General features: G+C 39.0%; 1 protein-coding gene across 6 annotated transcripts in view; it reads right to left on the bottom strand.

Annotated features, from left to right (window-relative positions):
* The window catches only part of LOC118025817 (cat eye syndrome critical region protein 2), a 171,008-nt gene that overhangs the window by 29,755 nt on the left and 119,074 nt on the right, over positions 1 to 22,179 (bottom strand). For 5 of the 6 annotated variants that reach the window (XM_035028552.1, XM_035028553.1, XM_035028556.1 and 2 more), the window contains exons 3-8: positions 13,335 to 13,518; positions 12,023 to 12,162; positions 9,962 to 10,066; positions 7,899 to 7,948; positions 6,599 to 6,768; positions 1,971 to 2,054 (exon numbers count right to left, since the gene is read on the bottom strand). In XM_035028552.1, the coding sequence (XP_034884443.1) occupies positions 1,971 to 2,054; positions 6,599 to 6,768; positions 7,899 to 7,948; positions 9,962 to 10,066; positions 12,023 to 12,162; positions 13,335 to 13,518 (733 nt within the window). The remainder of the gene's footprint in view (positions 1 to 1,970; positions 2,055 to 6,598; positions 6,769 to 7,898; positions 7,949 to 9,961; positions 10,067 to 12,022; positions 12,163 to 13,334; positions 13,519 to 22,179) is intronic. The other variant, XM_035028555.1, reaches the window with a different exon arrangement.

Here is a 22,179-nt window from a genome sequence, read left to right as displayed (position 1 = left end):
TGGCAAGAACACATCTATGAACTAAAAAAGAGAAATAAAGGGTAAATGCAAATGTATTTAAGTAAATAAAATTTATAAACTAACCTTTTGTTTTCTTTAGGCTCAAGGTAGAATATACTTAATTAACAACAAGATCTGTGTAATAAACGACCATGTTGTCACTTCAGTTTAAGAGTCATGAAAACATCACCCTGAGGCACTAAGAAGGCGCCATACTTTCTAAGACCACTAAACTATGTAATATTCAATGAAACATAAGGCTAAAAGTAATTAAAAGGTTGAAAAGTAAACAGGCCAGCACAGAGACTGGACTCGAGAGTGAGATTAGCAGCAACAAAGAAAAACCTCTAGCGAAGGAAGAGTGAGGAAATGGAGGGCTTAGACGGAGGGCCATGAGCACGAGGTGCCTCCTAGAAACTTCACAGAATAGGAAGAGGGATCTGGAGTTCGCACTTCCACTAACACCGCCTCTCCCTTCTTCCTGGCTCCATCCTTCAGTTCCTTCTCCTACCTGACTTCTAGCATCCAATATGGCAACACCTGCAATCCTTAGGCCTCATTCCATTACCATCTTGCTAATTTTTAAATCTCAGTAAATATAAGTATCAATTCTGTCCCTTCCTCCAAGTGTGATGCTAAAGTCATTTAACTACTCTAGGTTACAAAATGAAAATACCCACACATAGTTGGCTCCTGGGTGCTGGAAAACCCTTTTTTTAATACATTAGTTGCTGACCCAAATATCTTGTCTTCATTAGATCTCCACTCCTACGTGATGCCCTATCTCCACCTTCAGAGGACAGAGGAACATGCAACATGAACTCCTAACATTTTCCTGCCCCCTCAAAAGTTTGTGTCTTTAACTTGAGAAATGGGAGCAACTCTATTCCCTGGCAAGACCCTGCTCTTAGGCACGTCATTGTATCAGACTCAGCTACATGCATTCCCTTTCTCATTCATGGACATCTTTCATGTCCATGCGACATCTCCAATTTTAAAAAAGGAAACTGCCACAAGCTCCCCTCAATCCTTTTTCCTCTTTACTTTTTCATGATTTGTTTTCTTTGTCATATTTCTCAAAACCACAACAGGATAATCCCTGAGAACTTTTATTCACTACTCATCCTCTTGCAACCTGACCCTGACACCAACCATTCTCTAATGACCTCTCCTGCCACACCCCACCCCCATCATCTCCTCCATTTTAGACCCACATTTCCAACAGCAGGGACCCCACTGCTCTTTCGTGCTGCAAGTATATTATCACTAAATGATTTCTTACTTTCCAGTTTTTCCTTAAAAATCATTTATCATGGTATAACCAGAGGTACCATCTTAAAACAAAGATCTAATGACATAAACTCACTTACCACTACTGCCTGCCTATTGAAGATAAGCTTGATAGTCAGGGGGCTCCAAAATCTGATTGTTTCAGCATTTTCTTCCACTATATATTACAACATATCTTATATGCCAGACACAAATCCAAATATAAACTGTTCTTTGACCACATGATATATCCACCTGCTTCTGTGCTTTGCTTATATTACTCTTGTATATTACTCTTCCACCACCAAAATCTTAGCTATCCTGCAAGGTTGGGGAGAAATATAGCTCTGCTTGTCCCAGCTCCCCTTTCTTTGCCCACCACTAATATCTTCCATCTTTGCACTCATGAACTTCTACTACATATATATCTATTATAGTATTTATCCTTCTCATTTCTATTAGATTTATCATCCCAGGAGATTAACTGTAAGATCCAAAAGAGCACAGCCTCATTTCATACTTTTTAAATTGCTTCCCTTTCTAAAAATGCATCTTACATATAGGAATGCTCCATAAAGGTCTGGGATCTAAAAATTGAGGCGAAGTTAAATTAAAAAGTAGGAATAAAAGGAGTACCTGAAATAAAATGGAGCAATCCTTTTGAACACTGAAAATTCCTCTCTACTCTCACACACACTCACCTCTCGCTTGATGGATTTGACGGACAGGTGGTCAGACATCCACCTAGGTTGCAACTCTGCCTTTGTGCGCTGTGGACGCTTTCCCTATAGTTAGAAGTGAGGAAAAGAAAGGAAAAGACAGATTAGGGTGTTCTCAGCTACTGCTGCTGCTGCCAGAAGAGTGGGCTTTAAGGCACACAGGTGATGGCTTTACCTAAGATGAGAGCCAAAGGAATCATTTGGACAGTCAGTAAAAATGACTATTCCACTCCAGAAGGTAACAAGCCAGTTTATTCTCTTAAAAAAATAAAACAAAAAAACCGATAGACACTAAGGGTCTCCTGTGTCAATCTTTAACACTGGCAGAAAACTCCTTTAACTGCTTAAACATTAAAAAAAATGTTTTGTTTCAAATTATTAAGGGAAAGCCACGTTTTACCACCTTCCGCTGAAGGGAATGGCTCTGAATGAGGGCATTATGAGCAGCTGGAGGTAGAACTCCCCTTTACAAGGCAGTTCAGTGGCAGTAGTGAGAAGTGAGAGGAGCTGCCCAGGCTGAGAATCAAATAGCAAGACAGAAGTGCGGAAAAAGACTCAGTGACTAGAAATCAAGAGCGCTTGCCTGAGAAGATGAAGCCTTGAGAAAATTTAAGAGCTTGAAGGCAATCACTATAGGACATTTCAAGAAAGGAGTCTTGCAAATTATCTAAGACTAAGCAATTACTTAAGGTCAGCGTAAGATTTGGAATATTTGTGGAATAAGCCCCATAGCTTCACCACTGTAACCTATATTGAGGTGGTCAGCAAAGGCTTTGCAGTTCAGTATTTCTGTGGCTTCAATACCAGTATCTGCATCACCCAGGTTTGGTTTTGGCACCACTTAATCCAAAGTCTTCAGACTTGAAAAATCAATGAAGTAAAGGCACAAAGTACTGAAAAAAAAAAATCAGACGACAGAATGGTGTGGTTTATACAACATAAAAATACTGCAAAGCAATTTTGGTAGATTTAAAGAGAAGCTTTAGGAAGCATTCGTTTTTAGGAGATTGACTAGGCCTCAGTACAAATGCAAGGAATCCAACTGTCAACTTTGACAACACACACAACAGTGTCATGACCCTCTTTTTCACAAAAGCTACCACAGCAGTTTCCTCAAATATGCCTATGAGCAACTCCTTTATGAGCTTCAAGACCCTAAGAGGAAGAGCTCTTCAATTTTAAATAAATGTAAAAATTTACCATGGAACTCCCCAAGATATTGTGGCAGTTTACCATACTAGCAGCAACAGAGGCCAATACCAACTTGACCCTTGACCCCAAAGTTTGCCAAATCAGACAAAAATTACTAATGTGGAAGGTGGTATTCTTAATACAGAAGATGAATTTGTTCCCCTACAACTTTACTATATACTCTTGTATGAATTATCTGTCCTCTTAGTCAATTCATTTGTTAAATATCTAATTAAGTTGTCTAAATATTACAGCTTGTAACATTAACAACAAATACTTTTACTAGCTTATATCCTCGTTCAAACCTTACCATAAAAGCTTAACTTTTATATGGTCAAAGCAGGTTTTCTGATTCTTTTATTATTTCAATGTTTAGGGGACTATCATTACCTCTCAAGATTTATTTTATCTGTTTTTTTTTTTTTTTAAAGATTTTACTTATCTGACAGAGAGAGACACAGTGAGAGAGAGAATACAAGCAGAGGGAGTGGGAGAGGGAGAAGCAGGCTTCCCGCTGAGCAGGGAGCCCAATGCGGGGCTTGATCCCAGGACCCTGGGATCATGACCTGAGCCAACGACTGAGCCACCCAGTAGCCCCTATTTTATCTGTTTTAACTCTCTTTGGACTTGCATTTATTTTGGTGAGAAATGTGTATTTAGTTTTCTACCGAGGTTTCTAACCAATTATCTACAGCCATAAACAATGGGAAGGACCAAGTGCCTATTGGTAACTAAGTACTATGCCAGGTACACGGACATGGTTTCCTTTGTTTAATTCCCATAAAAACTTCTGTGAAGTTAGAGCTTTCATTTTACTAATAAAAAATTGAAATTTAGAGGGGTATCTGGGTGGCTCAGTTGGTTGAGCATCTGCCTTCTGAATATTCTAATATTTTGCCTCTTACTCTTTTTGGTTGCATATTTACACTGGATAAAACTTCCAAGACAATGTTATCAGTATCAGGAGCTTAGGTTTAACTATGATGGGTTATGAATTATTATTCTTTTGGCTTTTACTTGTTAGCATTAAGGACTTGACATTTATATTACATTATATTACATATTATGTAACTTCTATTACATTTATATTACATTACATATTATATATATTACATTATATTACATTTATATTACTGAATGAAGAGGGTATGTTTAATTATATGAGGAAGAGGAATCTAAGATATGTATATCTGAATGAGCAAGGGGAGCTACCCATTTCTTTCTTCATTTTGGAAATGTTTGGAAGTTATCTTTTCTTGAAGGTTTAGAAAATTTACCTATGAATAAATCCAAATGATTCTGGAGCTCTTGATGGCATCCTTTTGTGACAATTCTTCCCCCCTACTTACTGGTCTGCTAAGATTTCTACTGCACAATTTAGATTATCTTACTTTTGTAATCAATACCCCATTTCATTGAGGTTTGCAAATTTAGAGCAATATACACCTTTAAAAATACCAAATCTGGGGCATCTGGGTGGCTCAGTCGGTTAAGCATGTGCCTTCAGTTCAGGTCATGATCCCAGGGTCCTGGAATCGAGCCCCATGTTGGGCTCCCGGCTCAGTAGGGGAGTCTGCTTCTCCCTCTCCCTCTGCCCCTGCTCCTGTGCACACGCTCTCTCTCTTACCCTCTTAAATAACATCTTTTAAAAAACCAAATACCAAATCTATTATTATTATCATTATTATTATTGTTCAGCTTATAATTTCATGTTCCTTCAGAATTATACTTAAGGGTTACCTTATTTTTAATTTTTTATTCTCTTGAAAAGAATCAACCCTTGAATTTTTTGCATCAAAACCATCAGTTTTTTGCTTATAAGACTTTTTTCCCCCTTAGTTTACCTATTCAAAAAAATCTTAGGTTGAATACCGCAGTAAAAAAGCAGAGGCACCTGGGTGGTTCAGTTAAGTGTCCAACTCCTGATTTCAGCTCAGGTCATGACCTCAGGGTCCTGGGATGGAGCCCTACACATCGGGCTCCGAACTCAGTGGGAAGCCTGCTTGGGATTCTCTCTCCCAGTCCCTCTGCCACCCTCCCCACTTGTGCACAATCTCTCTCTCTAAAATAAATAAATCTTTAAAAAAAAAAGAAGGGAAGAAATTATAAAAGAAGGTTTAAGCAGATTCGGCATATATCTTATAGATGATTTAATGTGCCATATTAGTGGTATTGATAAAGTCATATACCATGTTATGCATGTAAAGTTATAAAAACCACCTCAACATAATACTTGAAGAAAATCAGATTATGTGCTTCGATTCCTGGAAAAACCGGCATGGTGGGTTGCAGATCACAAAAACTTGTGTAATTTTAGTATATGGAATTAAGTATGTTAATGGGGATATGCAGGGTTTTTTTGCTCATCCATGAAAATACAATTCTTGAAGCACTATTTATAAGATCCTACTATTAGAACATGGGGACTTTCTACAATTATCCTTTCAAAGCATCAACCTATTTAAAAGTTATAAATATCATTGGATTCACAACAAATTAATATATCTCTTATTTTGTTTTTCCCTGGGGGTACCGCAGCAATTAATTTATACTTTCTCTACTTTCTCTACGTAGATTTCATTGGCAGGTGGTCAAATTTGTCTGTTTCTACTAACATGTGCATCAAGAGTATTAGAATTATTGAAATGAAATAAGCAAAGTGAATTATTATTGAGCATCCACCATGGAAAAGGCATTACATTAGGTGCTGTGGGGTTTCAAACGGTAAGACATGGTGCCTAATCCAAAAAGGCTTAAACAAATCAAAATGGAATTAAGTAATGAGAAAACATGTTAGGGAAGAAAATCTTAAAACTGGGAGAAACAAGGGAGAGCTTATGGAGAGTAGTATTCAAATGGGTAGAGAAGTAGAGGGGGAAAGATACTCGAAGAAGGCACACACGAGGCTGTATACTGGGTGAAAATATAGAACATGTGGTTTATGAAACTATCAGGTGCTGAAGCTGGAGAAAGCAGCACACACAGCTTACATGTGGAGCTGGGCAGAGCTAGCATTGCAAGTACAGAGACAAATACTCTTCAGAGCTTGCTGCTTAGTGGGAGAGAGGATTCTTTTACCCGCCCCCAAAAGCAGCATATATAGAGAAGTATGCACAGGCTGATAGGAGACATACTTGGGGGCTCTGGGAACATTTCCTGGGGAATGCTATGGGAGAAGGAAAGCTGGTTCCAGACTGTGAAAAGCCATTCTAAGTACTAGGGAGTGGGGGGCACGGAGGACTTTGTGGGGTAAGGAGAATATCCACAGTGAAGGAGAGTGGGTGGCATAAGGTCTCATTTTAACACTCCAGTTGAGAGTGAAGGCTTGTACCACTTCCAGGAGACCATGGAAATACACCCCAAAACTCTATGAATCATCCTTAAATAATGCAGAGGGGAGGAATCATCCATTTGCATACCTTCTGGGCAATCATGTTGCAGATCTCGGGCAGGAAGTCCTCACTGAGGAGCTTATAGAGCTGCCGTTCTCGAAGGGAGGTCCTCTCCCGAAAACTCTCAGTGACCTGTCTCCATTCTTCTTCTGTTTGGCACAGGAGCCACCAAGTGCCTTGACCTGGCCCTTGGGACTCTAATAACGAAAAGGATGAGTTAATTAGATAGATCCCACTAGGACCTTTTTTCGTATTTATCCTCAATTTCTACCCTAGGTCATGATGAAAACCATGGAATCAAAAAAAAAAAAAAAAGGATTTTAGGGGTGCCTGGGTGGCTCAGGGGTCATGATCCCAGGGTCCTGGGATCGAGCCTCGCCATGGGGTTTCCCGCTCTGTGGGAGGCCTGATTCTCCACCTCCCACTCCTCCCGCCTGGGTTCCCTCTCTTGCTGTGTCTCTGTCAGATAAATAAATCTTTTTCTTTAAAAAAAAAAAAAAAAGGATTTTAAAGTTGATAATATATAATTTTGATTTTCCTATTACTAATACCATTTACACTTAAAAATTAAGAATGCCTAAGAGCAATACAAATCTAACTATTGTGACCTTTGTAATTACAGACTTTAATATCCTAGAAATGCTTAAATACACTTATTTTTATTCAAATGGTTTTGATTTGAGCTTCTGCAGAGTATTCCTTATCTCATTTATGTTGACATACTGTAAAGTGATACTACCCCCTCTGCCAGTTTTATGCAATTTGGATTAAAGAACTGAAATCTAGGTTAGGAAACCAATACACTCCCTTACACAGCATTTTACATTAAGAAGATAGCTCTTTGAGAAGCTGCTCATTCATCCAAGTGTTTGGTGCCCATCCTACTGTGCCATGGTTAGAGGGCACAAGGGAGGATCTCCAGTTATCAATGAGATGGAGAAATGGGTACAGATGAAGTGTGACAAAGAGAGAACTGAAGAAGGGCACCGAGGCTAACGAGGCTATATTGTATTCATTTTTTTTTTTTTTAAAGATTTTATTTATTTATTTGTCAGAGAAAGAGAGAGTGAGAGCACATGCAAGGGGATTGGCGGGCAGAGGGAGAAGCAGGCTTCCTGCAGAGCAGGGAGCCTGACGTGGGACTCGATCCCAGGACCCTGAGATCATGACCTGAGCCAAAGGCAGACGCTTAACAACTGAGCCACCCAGGTGCCCTATATTGCATTCATCTTAACTGCTCTGCAGGACTCTGAAAAGTGAGTTGCCATCATAATATAAATCAATCATGTTTACTTAATCTTTTCCAAACTCCAACAAAAGTCATTACCATTTCTTGTCTGTGGTTCAGATCCCAAGGAGTTTTCTTCCTGCTTTTCACTGAAAGACAGGAGAAGGAGGCACCAATTAAAACAAAGACATGTCCAAAATTGTTCTGTGCTTCCCCCAAAAGTTAGACCAAATTAATGTAATACAAGGAGTGTGTTTGTTTCAAGGGGACAAAGTTACTCTACTGAGTAAAGGAAGACCAGAATGTAGGTGTGTTGGTACAGAAGGGGAAAAATGATAATATAGGAACCCAATGTAATGGTAACATCCTATATAACAGGAAAATACTAGGTTTTAAAACAGCTTTTTAGAAATCAAACAGAGGAGTTAAGTGTTAACAGTTAAATACCGGCCCCCCCCCCCAATATAGGGATTCTATATAGGGATGTCCTCCTCCCTGATCAGGGCTATACTGAAGCTAAGGCATATTTAATTTAACCTCCTGTAAGGCAGTGGGGTTAAGAACACAGGCTCTAATGTCAGCCTTGGCTTGCCTCTTACCATGTGACCTTGGAAAGTTAATGAAATTTCCTGTAAAATGGGCTATAAATAATGCCTACCTCACAGGGATGCTGAAGATTAAATTATAAATTACGAAAGTGTTCAGTACAACAGTGTTAAGTATCATTGCTGTCTGTATCTCTGAATCATGTAGGTCATTCTCTGCGGACTTCTGTCTGTTCTCAATTATCTATAGCAGTACTGTTCTGTAGAACGTTCTGTGAGAATGAAAATGTCCTGTACTGTCGCCATACAACATGGCAGCCACGAGCCACTTGTCGCTACTAAGTACTTGAAGTAAGGTTGGTATGACTGAGGAACTGAATTTTAAGTTTTATTTAATTAAAAAATATATAAATACTGTACTGGATACAGAGCTCTACAGGATAAAATCACCAGTAGAGGGTAGTACAAGTCCACATATGCTTAAAATGATTCTATATTCCCAATGCTGAGGCACCTTAATTGTTAGTACTTAACAGGGAAATGGAGACAGGTAAACCTAAAACAGCTTTCTGAATCTATAAGAAAAATGTAGATTGCTAACAAAATCCTGCAACAGATGTCATGTGTACAGAACATGATTACAGGACATTTCTCACAAAATGGATAGTAGGAAAGCTATACTCTGTAGTCAAATTTCTGGAAAGTTAAGTGAAACACTGATTCTTAGGTTAAAAAAAAAAAATCCTGACTGATTTATTTATAATCTGATTCCTAGAAACCAATACTTCTTAGTAGTTAATAAGCAACAAGAAGAAATCTGGCCTACCTCAAGCATTTAGATTTAGTAGTTCTACAATTTAGAGGGAAGAAGTGGTTTGTTCTCTGTTACTAGAAATATTAAGAATATGACCTAATTTCCAGGAAGTGTATTTACACAGTATATGCCAGATTTTCAAAATTCTTGTATTAAGATTCACGTGGTAGAATTTCCTAAAAGATCATGCATTATGTATAAAATAAAATTTCCCAAATATAATAGAATCTTTTTCCTTGCTAAAGTTAAATATAAAATAGAGTATAAAACTGTTTAAGATCTTACCTATTCTTTATTGTAGGAAATTGTATTCTAAATTCTAAATACAATAAAGCATATCTGCTACTAAAATCTGCTTTTGGGAAAGAATTAATTCCTAAAATTATATGTGATACATAATCGTATTAAAATACTGATTATTAGGGTTAATCAGGATTAACTTGCTCTATACTCCTATGAAGAAAATGTGTGGTATAAACATATTGAGCACTTTGTGTGGGTCATAACAGTTTTCAGTCTGTTACATTATCACATTCATTATCCTGTTCAACCTAATCCTTATTATTATTGGTATGCTTATTGTCTAATAAAAGAATAGGCTTAGAGAGGGTAGGTCATGCAGATAGGACTTCCCTAGCACATTTGGTAATTTCATGAGGATTGAGACCCAAGTCTCTATAATAATCTAAGTCCCATATCCTTCCCATGGCACAAGCAGGGATGAAAGTACAAGTGAAATTAAATTAAGGTCCTTTCTAAGCATGCGGGTTTATGACTGGCACAGACCAACACGAATGTCTTACCTCACTATAATCTCCTCCTGTACTTTCTTCCGTTTTGGGGGTCTTCCTCTTCTTTTTCCTGTTTTCCCAGGAACAGCGGAGACATTTTTTTGTCCTTCACTCTCCCTAAGAAATAGTATATTAATCAAAATGTTCTGTAACAGAATTGATGTGTTACATATGCTTTTTAAATTAGTAACTACAGTTTTTCTGGTCATGAGTTCACGAAAAAGGATTAAATGCAGTGGTCACAGGGAAAGAGCAGGATGACTCCGTCTTCCCTTATTAGCATGGGCAACCAAGGAAAACTTACACTTAACAGTGTTAAAATCTGAGTATGAACTAACACTTCCCTAATAGTTAACAGTGCTCCCAGCAATAATGAAGCCTAAATAAAATAAGACGGCAGCATCATCCTGGGACAGTATGGAAACAAGGTCTCCTCCTCAGGAAGGTGCCCATTTCGGGCCTTCTTTAAGGTCCTTCTGGTCCTATACTGATGCAGCAGATCATTAATTCTAGTAGAAAAAAGGAGTCCTCAAGAACTGATTACAAAAGAACAAGTGCCGCCGAGAGTGACTGCACTGTTGGCGACATGCTGTACCCAGTGGTCCGTGGTAAGGGCAGAATGACTCCCCAGGCACCTCAAACCAAGCACCTCATCTCCAAGCAACAGATCTTTCACCACTCTGATAGCAGAGGCTGTGTTATGAATTCTTTTTTATTTTTGTATGAAATAACTCCTGGCCAACTCTTGACAGGCATGCTGTTATACCTAATTCCTTCGTAAGAAAAAAAATTTGTGCTGCAAAATTGTGATGTATATTTTAAATTTTTAAAAGGTTTTATTTATTTATTTGAGAGAGAAAGAGATTGAGAGAGAGACTAAGAGGACGAGTGGGAGGAGGGGTACAGGGAGAAGCAACTCTCTGCAGAGCATGGAGCCTGATGTGAGACTTGATCCTAAGACCCTGGGATCATGACTTGAGCCAAAGGCAGATGCTTAAGCAACTGAGCCACCCAGGCGCCCTCTGATGTATTTTTGTTGTTGTTGTTGGCATAAGATTTTTCTATATTTCTTTTTTTAAAATTTTATTATGTTATGTTATCACCATACATTACATCATTAGTTTCTGATGTTGTGTTCCACAATTCATTGTTTGCATATAACACCCAGTGCTCCATTCAATACGTGCCCTTTTTTTTTTTTTTAAGATTTTATTTATTTATTTGACAGAGAGAGACACAGCAAGAAAGGGAACACAAGCAGGGGGAGTGGGAGAGGAAGAAACAGGCTTCCCCGCAGAGCAGGGAGCCTGATGTGGGCCTCGATCCCAAGACCCTGGGATCATGACATGAGCCAAAGGCAGATGCTTAACCGACTGAGCCACCCAGGCACCCAATACATGCCCTCTTTAATACCCATCACCAGGCTAACCCACCCCCCCTCCCCTCTAGAACCCTCAGTTTGTTTCTCAGAGTCCATTAGTCTCTCATGGTTCATCTTCCCCTCCGATATCCCCCCCCTTCATTTTTCCCTTCCTACTATCTTCTTCTTCTTTTTTTAACATATAACGTATTATTTGTTTCAGAGGTTCAGGTCTGTGATTCAACAGTCTTACACAATTCACAGCACTCACCATAGCACATACCCTCCCCAATGTCTATCACCTAGCCACCCCATCCCTCCCACCCCCACCACTCCAGCAACCCTCAGTTTGTTTCCTGAAATTAAGAATTCCTCATATCAGTGAGATCATATGATACATGTCTTTTTCTGATTGACTAATTTCGCTTAGCATAATACCCTCCAGTTCCATCCATGTCGTTGTAAATGGCAAGATTTTGGTTTTTTTGATGGCTGCATAATATTCCATTGTATATACATACCACATCTTCTTTATCCATTCATCTGTTGATGGACATCTTAGCTCTTTCCATAGTTTGGCTATTGTGGACATTGCTGCTATGAACATTGGGGTGCACGTACCCTTTCGGATCACTACATTTGTATCTTTGGGGTAAATACCCCCTCTGATGTACTTTTGTACAGTATCACAACCCTAACCTCAAAGATTATACCTGCTCAACGAGAGTTCTCCATTGGATTTTCCTTGCACTGGGTCCTCCTTATACATTCGTGTTCCATAGAAATACCAATACAGTGCCCCAGAGTTGTCTTCACCCAATGGTTCCACGCGGAGACTGTCTGCATCCAAACCCTTGGTAGAAGAAAAGGGAAAAGAGGTTTGGGAAAATAGGAAACAAAACAAAACAGGAGAAAACTAAAATGAGGATTCAAAACTTACACTCAGATGTACCTCATTTTTAAAATGCGTAAGCATCTTACGCCGCGTTCAATCAGGGTATATGAAACACAGAGAGAATGGGAAGATGGTACCTTCTTTGAAGAGCAGGATATGGAAATATTTCAAATACTTCCTATCCCCATAATTGCCCACATTTCACCAACAAAACAAAAATCAAAAAGGAATTTTGATGAACATATTACATATTTGGTTTGGACTTAGGTGTGCATCCACAAAAGGAAAGACAATTACAACAGAGTAGAATCCAATGTTGTAAAAGCTATGTCCCACGTGAGCCTCTATTGTAGCTCCATCATAATCTATAGTAACCTCTTATTCTAGCTGAGATCCAGCAATACAGTTCCCAATTTACCCCAGGGTCTGACCTATTTTGGCCTTCCCACTGCTATTCAAGAACTTGAGTTCTCAGCAAAGACTGTGCTTAAATTGCACAATGATTTTATACCATGTCCATGAGAGGGCTGAACTGAGAAGTCATCAACACATTTAATCATTTCTGACTGAACAGGATTAGATACTGACCTTCCTATGAGTGAAAAGCAATAGCCCACACTCTCCCTCTGAGATAGATTTCTGAAACAGACAACAGTAGAATAACGGGGAAGATATCTACTACCTCCTTCTCCAACACATTTTTTGAAATGTATGTGTATGTATGTATATAGTAGGGATGAACCTCACTCACATATTGGTTAAGTCCTTGTAGTTCTCAATAAATATTTCTATTATGCTAAATCAAATTTTAGACCTTGGGGAATAAAATCCAGTGGCTAATTTAGTTGCAATTTTGGCTGATGACAGGGAGAATAAATAGGTGCCTCTGACTGTTCCTTTGTCAGCTGCAACTCAGCCATGTAAAGGAAGACAAAACCAAACTAGAAAGTAAACCAAAATAACCACACAGTCCTCTATCTAAATGTATGGCTTGGATTCCTTTGGCTACAGTGGTCATTGTATACATTTTTATTGTCAATTAACTCTGGCTTTTCTTAATATCTTCAGATTTTATATCCTGATTACTGGCTTTTTTGTTGCTCTAGGAAAAGGGCTTGCTAGTTAAGCACCTTGAGAAGATCGAAAACATCGTCTGCATCTAGCCGATAATCACAAAGGCGGTGCAGGATTTCCACACGAGTGCGAAGGGGCAGGTCTTGGAAACTGGCTTCTCTCAGAGGGTTGGGCTTCCCTTCTTCAAGCTCCCAGCGGTAGTTGATGATGTCCTCTAGGTAGCTGTGGAATGTCTGAGGCCTAACCAAATGGCCCCAAACACAAAATACATTAATATAAAATACAGAGGATGAGTGGGAAAAGTGTAGAAAACAGATGGTTTGACAGCTGACAAATCTTAAACAGAAAGCAGGAAATAAAAAAGCAGTAATAGAAAGGGTCTGAAAAACCCTATTGAAGCTTCATGTTATTATATTATCTAATTGGATGGAATGTTGTCAAATTCCAAAGAAGATAAATATGTTAAGAGGGTTTCTCACAGGATAGACTGTTTTACTTTAAACCACAAACAGCATATTCTGGTGAATAGATAAACGTTTTAATAACCAATGGTACAGATTGTGAAACTGAGGCAAGTCTTACCTTTGCTCATACAATTAAAGAGACTATACAGTTTGAATGGATAGCAGTTCAAAGATAGGTCCACAACTGAGATGGGAAACGAAACAAGAAACTCAATGTTTGCCTAGCCTAATTAATTATATTTCAGGTTAAGAATTAAAGGTTGAAAAATGTTGTCTAGATTACAAGGAACTACTCCAATATGCAACTATAATTTTATATACTGTTATATAAACTTTAAGGCCTGTTAAAAAATACTGTAAATTTTGAAGTTTTTTTTTTTTTTTTTTAAGATTTGATTTATTTGACAGAGACACAGAGAGAGAGGGAACACAAGCAGGGGGAGTGGGAAAGGGAGAAGCAGGCCTCACGTGGAGCAGGGAGCTCGATGCGGGGCTCGATTCTAGGACCCTGGGATCATGACCTGAGCCAAAGGCAGACGCCCAATGACTGAGCCACCCAGGCACCCCATGAAGATTAATTTTTTCTATGTTACTTAAATTTTTCCTGATTAGTTTGGCAATTCTATAACTTCATTTGATTAGTACCCAAATGTGCCTTGTATATAATATAATAAAGAGCTGTTTAGTTGTTAGATGGTTATTCTTTCTCTCAACTATATTTTTAATGAAGATTTTATTTATTCATTTGAAATAGTGAGCAAGTGAGAGAGAGAGCATGAGCAGGGGGAGGAGCAGAAGGAGAGGGAGAAGCAGACTCCCAACTGAGCAGGAAGCCCAATGCTGGGCTCAATCCCAGGACTCCAGAAACATGACCCGAGCCAAAGGCAGATACTTAACTAAGTCACACAGGCGCCCCTTCTCTCTCAATTATTAACAAATTTGGGTACAATTTCACCTATAGCGTGATTTAAAATTTTTTTTTTCTCACTAAGCAAGGAGCTCTAAAGAAGCTATATGTCAATGTAATTTTAAAAAGAGGCATGTACCATGTTGAATGACAATCTGTGGTAGTTATATTTGTAGAAAAAGTCAGAGGAAATATTTATGGAAAAAATCAAAGGGGCTTATGCAAATAAGAAGTTAAATATTTTGATTTTCAAAGAGAGAAGAAACTACTTCCTTACTATTGATACATCAACTGGGGAAAATGTGAACATGTTAGCTTATCAAAATGCAGCATAATACCTCTGAATATCAAGGCTCTCACAAATTTGATTTGACTGCAGCATTCACATTCAAAGCATGAGCCCTGGCATATGAATACCTGCCTTGAACCTTAGTGGGTTTGGACTGGCTTCCTCTCTCCATTGCCTGTGAAGCTGGTGCTGCCCCTTCAGGAGGGAGGAGCTGGGCAAAGAAATTGGCGGTAAAAAGCAGATAGTGTGGCAATGGTGAATCTGAAAATAAAATGGGGTGTACTTTTTAAAAAAGATTTTATTTATTTATTTGACAGAGAAAGGCACAGCAAGAGAGGGAACATAAGCAGAGTGAGTGGGAGAGGGAGAAGCAGGCTTCCCGCCAAGCAGGGAGCCTGATGTGGGGCTCGATCCCAGGACCCTGGGATCATGACCTGAGCCGAAGGCAGATGCTTAACGACTGAGCCACCCAGGCACCCCAAAATGGGGTGTATTTTTAAATAGTAGCAAGGAGTATGAAGACAACTGCTCTTTGGTAATAAATCCCGTTACCACATACTGTCTATACTTTCTAATGCACACCAAATACCCCAAGTAACAAGGCATGTTTTTCCTGCAGAAGAATAAAATATGGAATCTATGATATTGAGATAACTTTCAGAATGGCAGCTTCACTGGAGATGTGACAGGACAGAGGCTGGGCCAGGCTAGGGATAGGGAAAGTTCTAATTCCAGTGTGAAGCAAAGGAAGCCCCAGCATACCCGTCCTGCAAACACTGAATGTGTATAAACAGTGTTGTTCTTTGTGCCTACAATCTGTCTGAAAGCCTCCACTTGTCTCAAAGAAGTGCATGTTTGAGATTCCTTTCCAATAGCCCTATTATCCTACTCAGTTTCAATTACATTGCTTTGGCTAAAGGTTTTCTTAAGACATCTCCATACCACCTTACCAAGAGATACTTGAGGGCTTAGAATTCAAGATAATTCATTTTTATTGTACAGAGATAAACCTCCTCATATAAATCCACATCCCTTTCTTTAAACATCAGAAATTCAAAGGGGTAAAAATACTTCCAAGGGCATTTGAAACAAAAAGGCTGCAGGAAGCCAAAAATCAGGCTAACACTTTCTACTTGGTGGTTCTTAATCTTCTATATGACATGAAGCTCTTTAAGAATCTGATTAAGGGGCGCCTGGGTGGCTCAGTTGGTTAAGCGACTGCCTTCGGCTCAGGTCATGATCCTGGAGTCCCGGGATCGAGTCCCGCATCGGGCTCCCTGCTCAGCGGGGAGTCTGCTTCTCCCTCTGACCCTCCCCTCTCTCTCATGCTCTCTGTCTCTCATTCTCTCTCTCAAATAAATAAAAAAATCTTTAAAAAAAAAAAAGAATCTGATTAAGACCATATACTATCTCACCCTGAAAAATGAGCACACACACAATTTCGTGTGTACTTTCAGATTTTGCTACTCAAAGGAAGCAAGGGGCACTATGCTGCTGAAGACCGCTAGAACATTCCTGACTTAATCATCTATACAGCTCAGTGCAATCCTCTCTTAATGACTTAAATACCTCATCTTTCTGAAATTATTCTGAATTATGTGTCAGAATATGGTTAACAGAAAGATCAAACTAACCAAAGGTTCTGAACACATCCAGTTTCACTTTGTTTCCTGTCTGGAAAAGTTCGAAATGCTCTAAAATCCCTTCTTTTCCTTATCATAACTTGTGCATGAAAGAGTGAGAAGGAGAGAGAGAGGGAATATGTGATTATCACCTTTCCAAAGTTAGCTATTTCTTAACCCAAGCAATATGCTTCAGAGAGTACATGCTTCTGCAGGTGAGACCAATGTTGACAAGGATGGCATGACCTCAGTAAAGTACGATAACACAAGCCTCAGGTGGCTGGAGCTGGCAGAACTCTTTGATGATGTAACCTGTATTAATTAACTGATCTGCAACCTATACTAAATGATCACAGTGAAAAGAGACTCTTGAGTTCTTTGAGGCATGTGCTGGTTCTTTGAGACATGAAAGGCTATCCATAGTCTATTTGCAGGGGAACAATTTAGACATGTCATCATGGGTAGCACAGTGGAGACCGAAATGAAAAAATTACATTCCTTCCAACTATTTGTGAAGCAGATGAAATATGTTGAACAGTTTGGCCACATGAGTACATGAGCACTGAAGTGAGAGAAAGATTTTGGTTCCAAGTGAAGCAAGAAATAAAAAGCTCTATAAGAATATCTGATAAAGTGTTTAAGACCATAAAAAGACCCAGAACAAAAAAATTTAAATAACATCTCTTCTCTAGGGCCATATAGTGGCTGCTGTACCCAACACATCTTAAAATCAGTATGAAGCCAGGATCAGTTAAAAATCAGGGTAATTTTTTTTAAATTTTATTTTATTATCTTATGTTAGTCACCATACATCACATCATTAGTTTTTGATGTAGTGTTTCCACGATTCATTCTTTGTGTGTAACACCCAGTGCTCCATTCAATAAATGCCCTCCTTAATAACCATCACCAGGCTAACCCATCCCCCCCACCACCCTCCCCTCTAAAACCCTCAGTTTGTTTCTCAGAGTCTATAGTCTCTCATGGTTTGTCTCCCCCTCCAACTCCCCTTCATTTTCCCCTTCCTACTATCTTCTTCTTCTTCTTCTTTTTTTTTTTTTAACATATAATGTATTATTTCTTTCAGAGGCACAGGTCTGTGATTCATCAATCTTACACAATTCACAGCACTCACCATAGCACGTACCCTCCCCAGTGTCTATCACCCAGCCATCCCATCCCTTCCACCCCCCACCACTCCAGCAACCCTCAGTTTGTTTCTTGAGATTAAGAATTCCTCATAAATCATATGATACTTGTCTTTCTCTGATTGACTTATTTCGCTTGGCATAATACTCTCTAGTTCCATCCATGTGGTTGCAAATGGCAAGATTTCGTGGGTTTTTTTTTTGATGGCTGCATAATATTCCATTGTATGTTATGTATGTATGTATATAATATCACATCTTCTTTATCCATTCATCTGTTGATGGACATCTTGGCTCTTTCCACAGTTTGGCTATTGTGGACATTGCTGCTATAAACATCAGGGTGCACGTACCCCTTCAGATCACCACATTTGTATCTTTGGGGTAAATACCCCGTAGTGCAATTGCTGGGTCGTACGTTAGCTCTATTTTCAACTTTTTGAGGAACCTCCAAACTGTTTTCCAGAGTGGCTGCACCAGCTTGAACTCCCACCAACAGTGTAGGAGGGTTCCCCTTTCTCCGCATCCTCGCCAACATCTGTCATTTTCTGACTTAATTTTAGCCATTCTGACTGGTGTGAGGTGGTATCTCACTGAGGTTTTGAAAAATCAGGGTATTTTTAAATTAAAGGAAAATAGGAATAAAATATAAAACATATCTTTTAACAGAGAAACATGTATATAATATAGATTTTATAGGTGTTTATGAATGCTTATTTTGGGTAACAGAAAAGTACTAAAAGTCAACTGGAAATCAATATGTAATCATCCTTAAAAAGATGAAATACTTTTTTGAATGGAAGCCACACAGGACCCTAAATACTACTGGATTAATTAGAAAACTGAAGTGTCAGGTCTAAGAGGTGAAAAGGTACAAGAAGAATTCTGAATAGTTGGGGCGCTGGGTGGCTCTGTTGGTTGAGCGGCTGACTCTTGATTTCGGCTGAGGTCATGATCTCAAGGTTGTGAGATCGAGCCCTGCATGGGGCTGGGCACTCAGCGGGGAGTCTTTTGGAGATTCTCTCCCTTTCCCTCTGACCTTCCCCTGCTTGCATGTTCTTGGTCTCTCAAATAAATAGATCTTTAAAAAAAATCTGAATAGCTTCTGATAATTTAAGGATGCATACTCCTTGCTCTAGAACCACTAAAATACACACAAACACAAAACCAACAGAGGAAATAAAGAAAAGTACTAACATAAATAACCCAAAAAGAAAGCACTTAAGGGCCAAAAGCGGAACAAAAATCAGAAAGAACAAGAAAAGATGCTCAACATCATCAGTCATTTGAAAACACAAACCAAACGCGCAATGAGCTATCACCTCACACCCACAAGGACAGCGAAAATTAAAAGACAGATAATAATAACACTAGGATGTGGAGAAATTGGAATCCCATACACTGTTGGTGGGAAAGTGAAATGGTGTAGCCACTATGGAAAAGTATGGCAAGCTACTCAAAAAATTAAACACAGATTTACTATATGACTCAACCATTCCACTTCTAGGTATACACTTAAGAGAAATGAAAACAGGGCATCTGGGTGGCTCAGTCGGTTAAGTGTCTGCCTTCGGCTTGGGTCATGATCCCAGGGTCCGGGGATCGAACCCCATATCGGGGGCTCCCTGCTCAGTGGGGAGTCTGCTTCTCCCTCTCCCTCTGTGTGCTCGCCCTCACTCTCTCTCTAATAATCTTAAAAAAAAATTTAAAAAAGAGAAATGAAAACATACGTACATACAAAAATATGTACACAAATGTGCATACACAGCTGTATAATTTACAATAGCCAAAATGCTGAAACAATCCAACTGTCCAGAACTTATGGATAAATAAAATGTTTATCTAAATAAGAGAATATTTTCCAGCCATAAAAAGGAATGAAGTAGTTGATTCATGCTACAACACAGATAGCCTTGAAAACATTATGCTAAGTAAAAGAAGCCAGACGCAAAATGGCAAATATTGAACGATTACCCTTAAAAACAGATACCTAAAACAGGAAAAAATATAGTTAGCAGATTAGTGTTGCCTAGTATTAGAGGTTGGAGGAGATGGGGAGTGAAAACAAGTATTAGGTGTCTTTGGGGAGTGATAAAAATGCTATGGAATTAGACAGTGGTGATGATTACACAGTTTTGTGAATATACTAAAAACCAATAATTGTACACTTGACAAAACAAAACAAAAAGCCCAGAGGAACAAGTGGAAAATCAATCTTACCAACAATTGCATTAAATGTAAATGGATTAAACAGCCCAACTAAAAGGCAGAAATTATCAGACTGAGTGAAAAAAAGCAAGACCAACTATAGGATATCATCTATAAGATACTATTTGAATATAAAAACACAAACAATAGAAGGATAGAAAATTAGTCAGAATGATAGGTATTAGGCAGAATGAACATTAATAACAAAGTAGTGTGAGGAAGACAAAAGGCTAATTCACCAGGAATACATAACAAGGCTACATATATGTATCTAACAACAGAACCTCAAAATTCATGGAACAAAAAATGACAGAAGTAAAGGGAGACTTAGATAAAATAGACAACTTAGATAAAATAGACAAATTCCTTGAAAAATGCCAAATAACTTACAAAAAAGGACTTGAGAAATAGAACACTTGGATAGACTTCATCTATTAAAGAAAGTGAATCAATAATAATCAAAAGCTGGCACAAAGAAAATTACAAACCCAAAGGTTTTCAGTGGTCAATTCTTCCAAATTTTCAAGGAAATATTTTTATTTTATTTTATTTTATTTTAATTTTACTTGTCAGAGACAGATTGAAACAGAGAGAGAGAGCACAAACAGGGGGAGTGGCAGGTAGAAAGAGATGCAGGACTCGGTCCCAGAACCCTGGGAATATGACTTGAGCTGAAGGCAGATGCTAAACTGACTGAGCCACCCAAGTGTCCCTAGAGGAAATATTTGAAAGAAATCACACAAACTCTTTCAGAAAATAGGAGAGAACACTTCTCAATCCTTGCACCAAAATCTGACAAAGATACATAGAAAATAAAACTAGACCACTATTCCTCACAAACATACACACAAAAATCCTCAACTAGTTATCAGCAAATCACATTCAGCAATATGCAAAGGAGAAAACACTTCAAATTTAATGGTGAAAGACTGAGTACTTTCCCCCTATTATTAAAAGAAGATACATTGAGGGGCACATGGGTGGCTCAGTCAGTTAGGCGTCTGCCTTCGGCTCAGGTCATGATCCCAGGGTCCTGGATTGAGCCCATCTCGGGCTCCCTGCTCAGCAAGGGAGTTGCTTCTCCCTCTCCCTCTTTTTCTCACTCAGCTTGTGCTCTCTCACTCACTCTCTCAAATAAATAAAATTTTTTTTTTTTAAAAAGAGCAGAGTGAGGCGCAGAGGGAGAAGCAGAGTTTCTGCTCACCAGGGAGCCCAATGCGGGGCTCAATCCGGGCACTCCAGGATTATGACCTGAGCCAAAGGCAGACACTTAACTGGCTGAGCCACCCAAGTGCCCCAATAAATAAAATCTTAAAAAAAAAGAATATATATTGAGTCTTGGCCAGTAGAATAAGACTAAAGAGGAAGTACAAGAGACACAGAGTGGAGTGGAGGAAGCAAAGCTGTTTTTAACTGCAGACTACATAAAAATCATCAGGAATCTACAACAAAACCGGTAAAACTAAAAAGTGAATACAGGAAGATTATAAAAACATGGTCGGGGCGTCTGGGTGGTAAGTAGGTTAGGTTTCCAACTCTTGCTTTTGGCTCAGGTCATGATCTCATGGGTAGTGATGGGCATCTGGGTGGCTCAGTACGTTAAGCATCTGCCTCTGGCTCAGGTCATGATTCCAGAGTCCTGGGATTGAGTCCCATGTCAGACTCCCTGCTCAGCAGGAGTCTGCTTCTCCCTCTCCCTGCCCATTCTCTCTCTCTCAATCTCAAATAAATAAAATCTTAAAAAAAAAAAAATCTCATGGGTGGTGAGATCAAGCCCTGCATCGGGCTCCATGTTCAATAGGGAGTCTGCTTGAGATTCTACCCCTCCCCCCATTCTCTCTCTAAAATAAGTAAATTTTATAAAACATGGTGAAAATACAAAAATCAACAGCATTTTACATATACTAGGAAAAAAAATAACTAGGAAATAAAAATTGGGGGGGGCACTAGGTGGCTCAGTTGGTTAAGCGAACCAACTGTTTTGGCTCAGGTCATGATCTTATGGGTGGAGACATGAGTGCCACGTCGGGCTCTGAACTGAGTGCAGAGGATGCTTTAAGTTTCTCTTCCTCTGCCCCTTCTAACTCACGCACCGTGCACACGCGTGCCCAGGGTCTTTCTCTCTCAAAATAAATACACACAAAAAATAAAAATTTTAAAGTAATTCCATTTACAGTATCATCAAAAATATCAACTACTTAGAAGCAAATGTAAAAGATGTCCAATATTTTCACAGTGAAAACTACAAAATATTATTGAAATT

Source organism: Mirounga leonina, unplaced genomic scaffold (assembly GCF_011800145.1).
Source record: "Mirounga leonina isolate KUSES-001 unplaced genomic scaffold, KU_Mleo_1.0 Mir_201, whole genome shotgun sequence".
NCBI lineage: Eukaryota > Metazoa > Chordata > Mammalia > Carnivora > Phocidae > Mirounga > Mirounga leonina.
The sequence above is the reverse complement of the archived record's forward strand: the minus strand, read 5'-3'. Positions and strand labels throughout refer to the sequence as shown.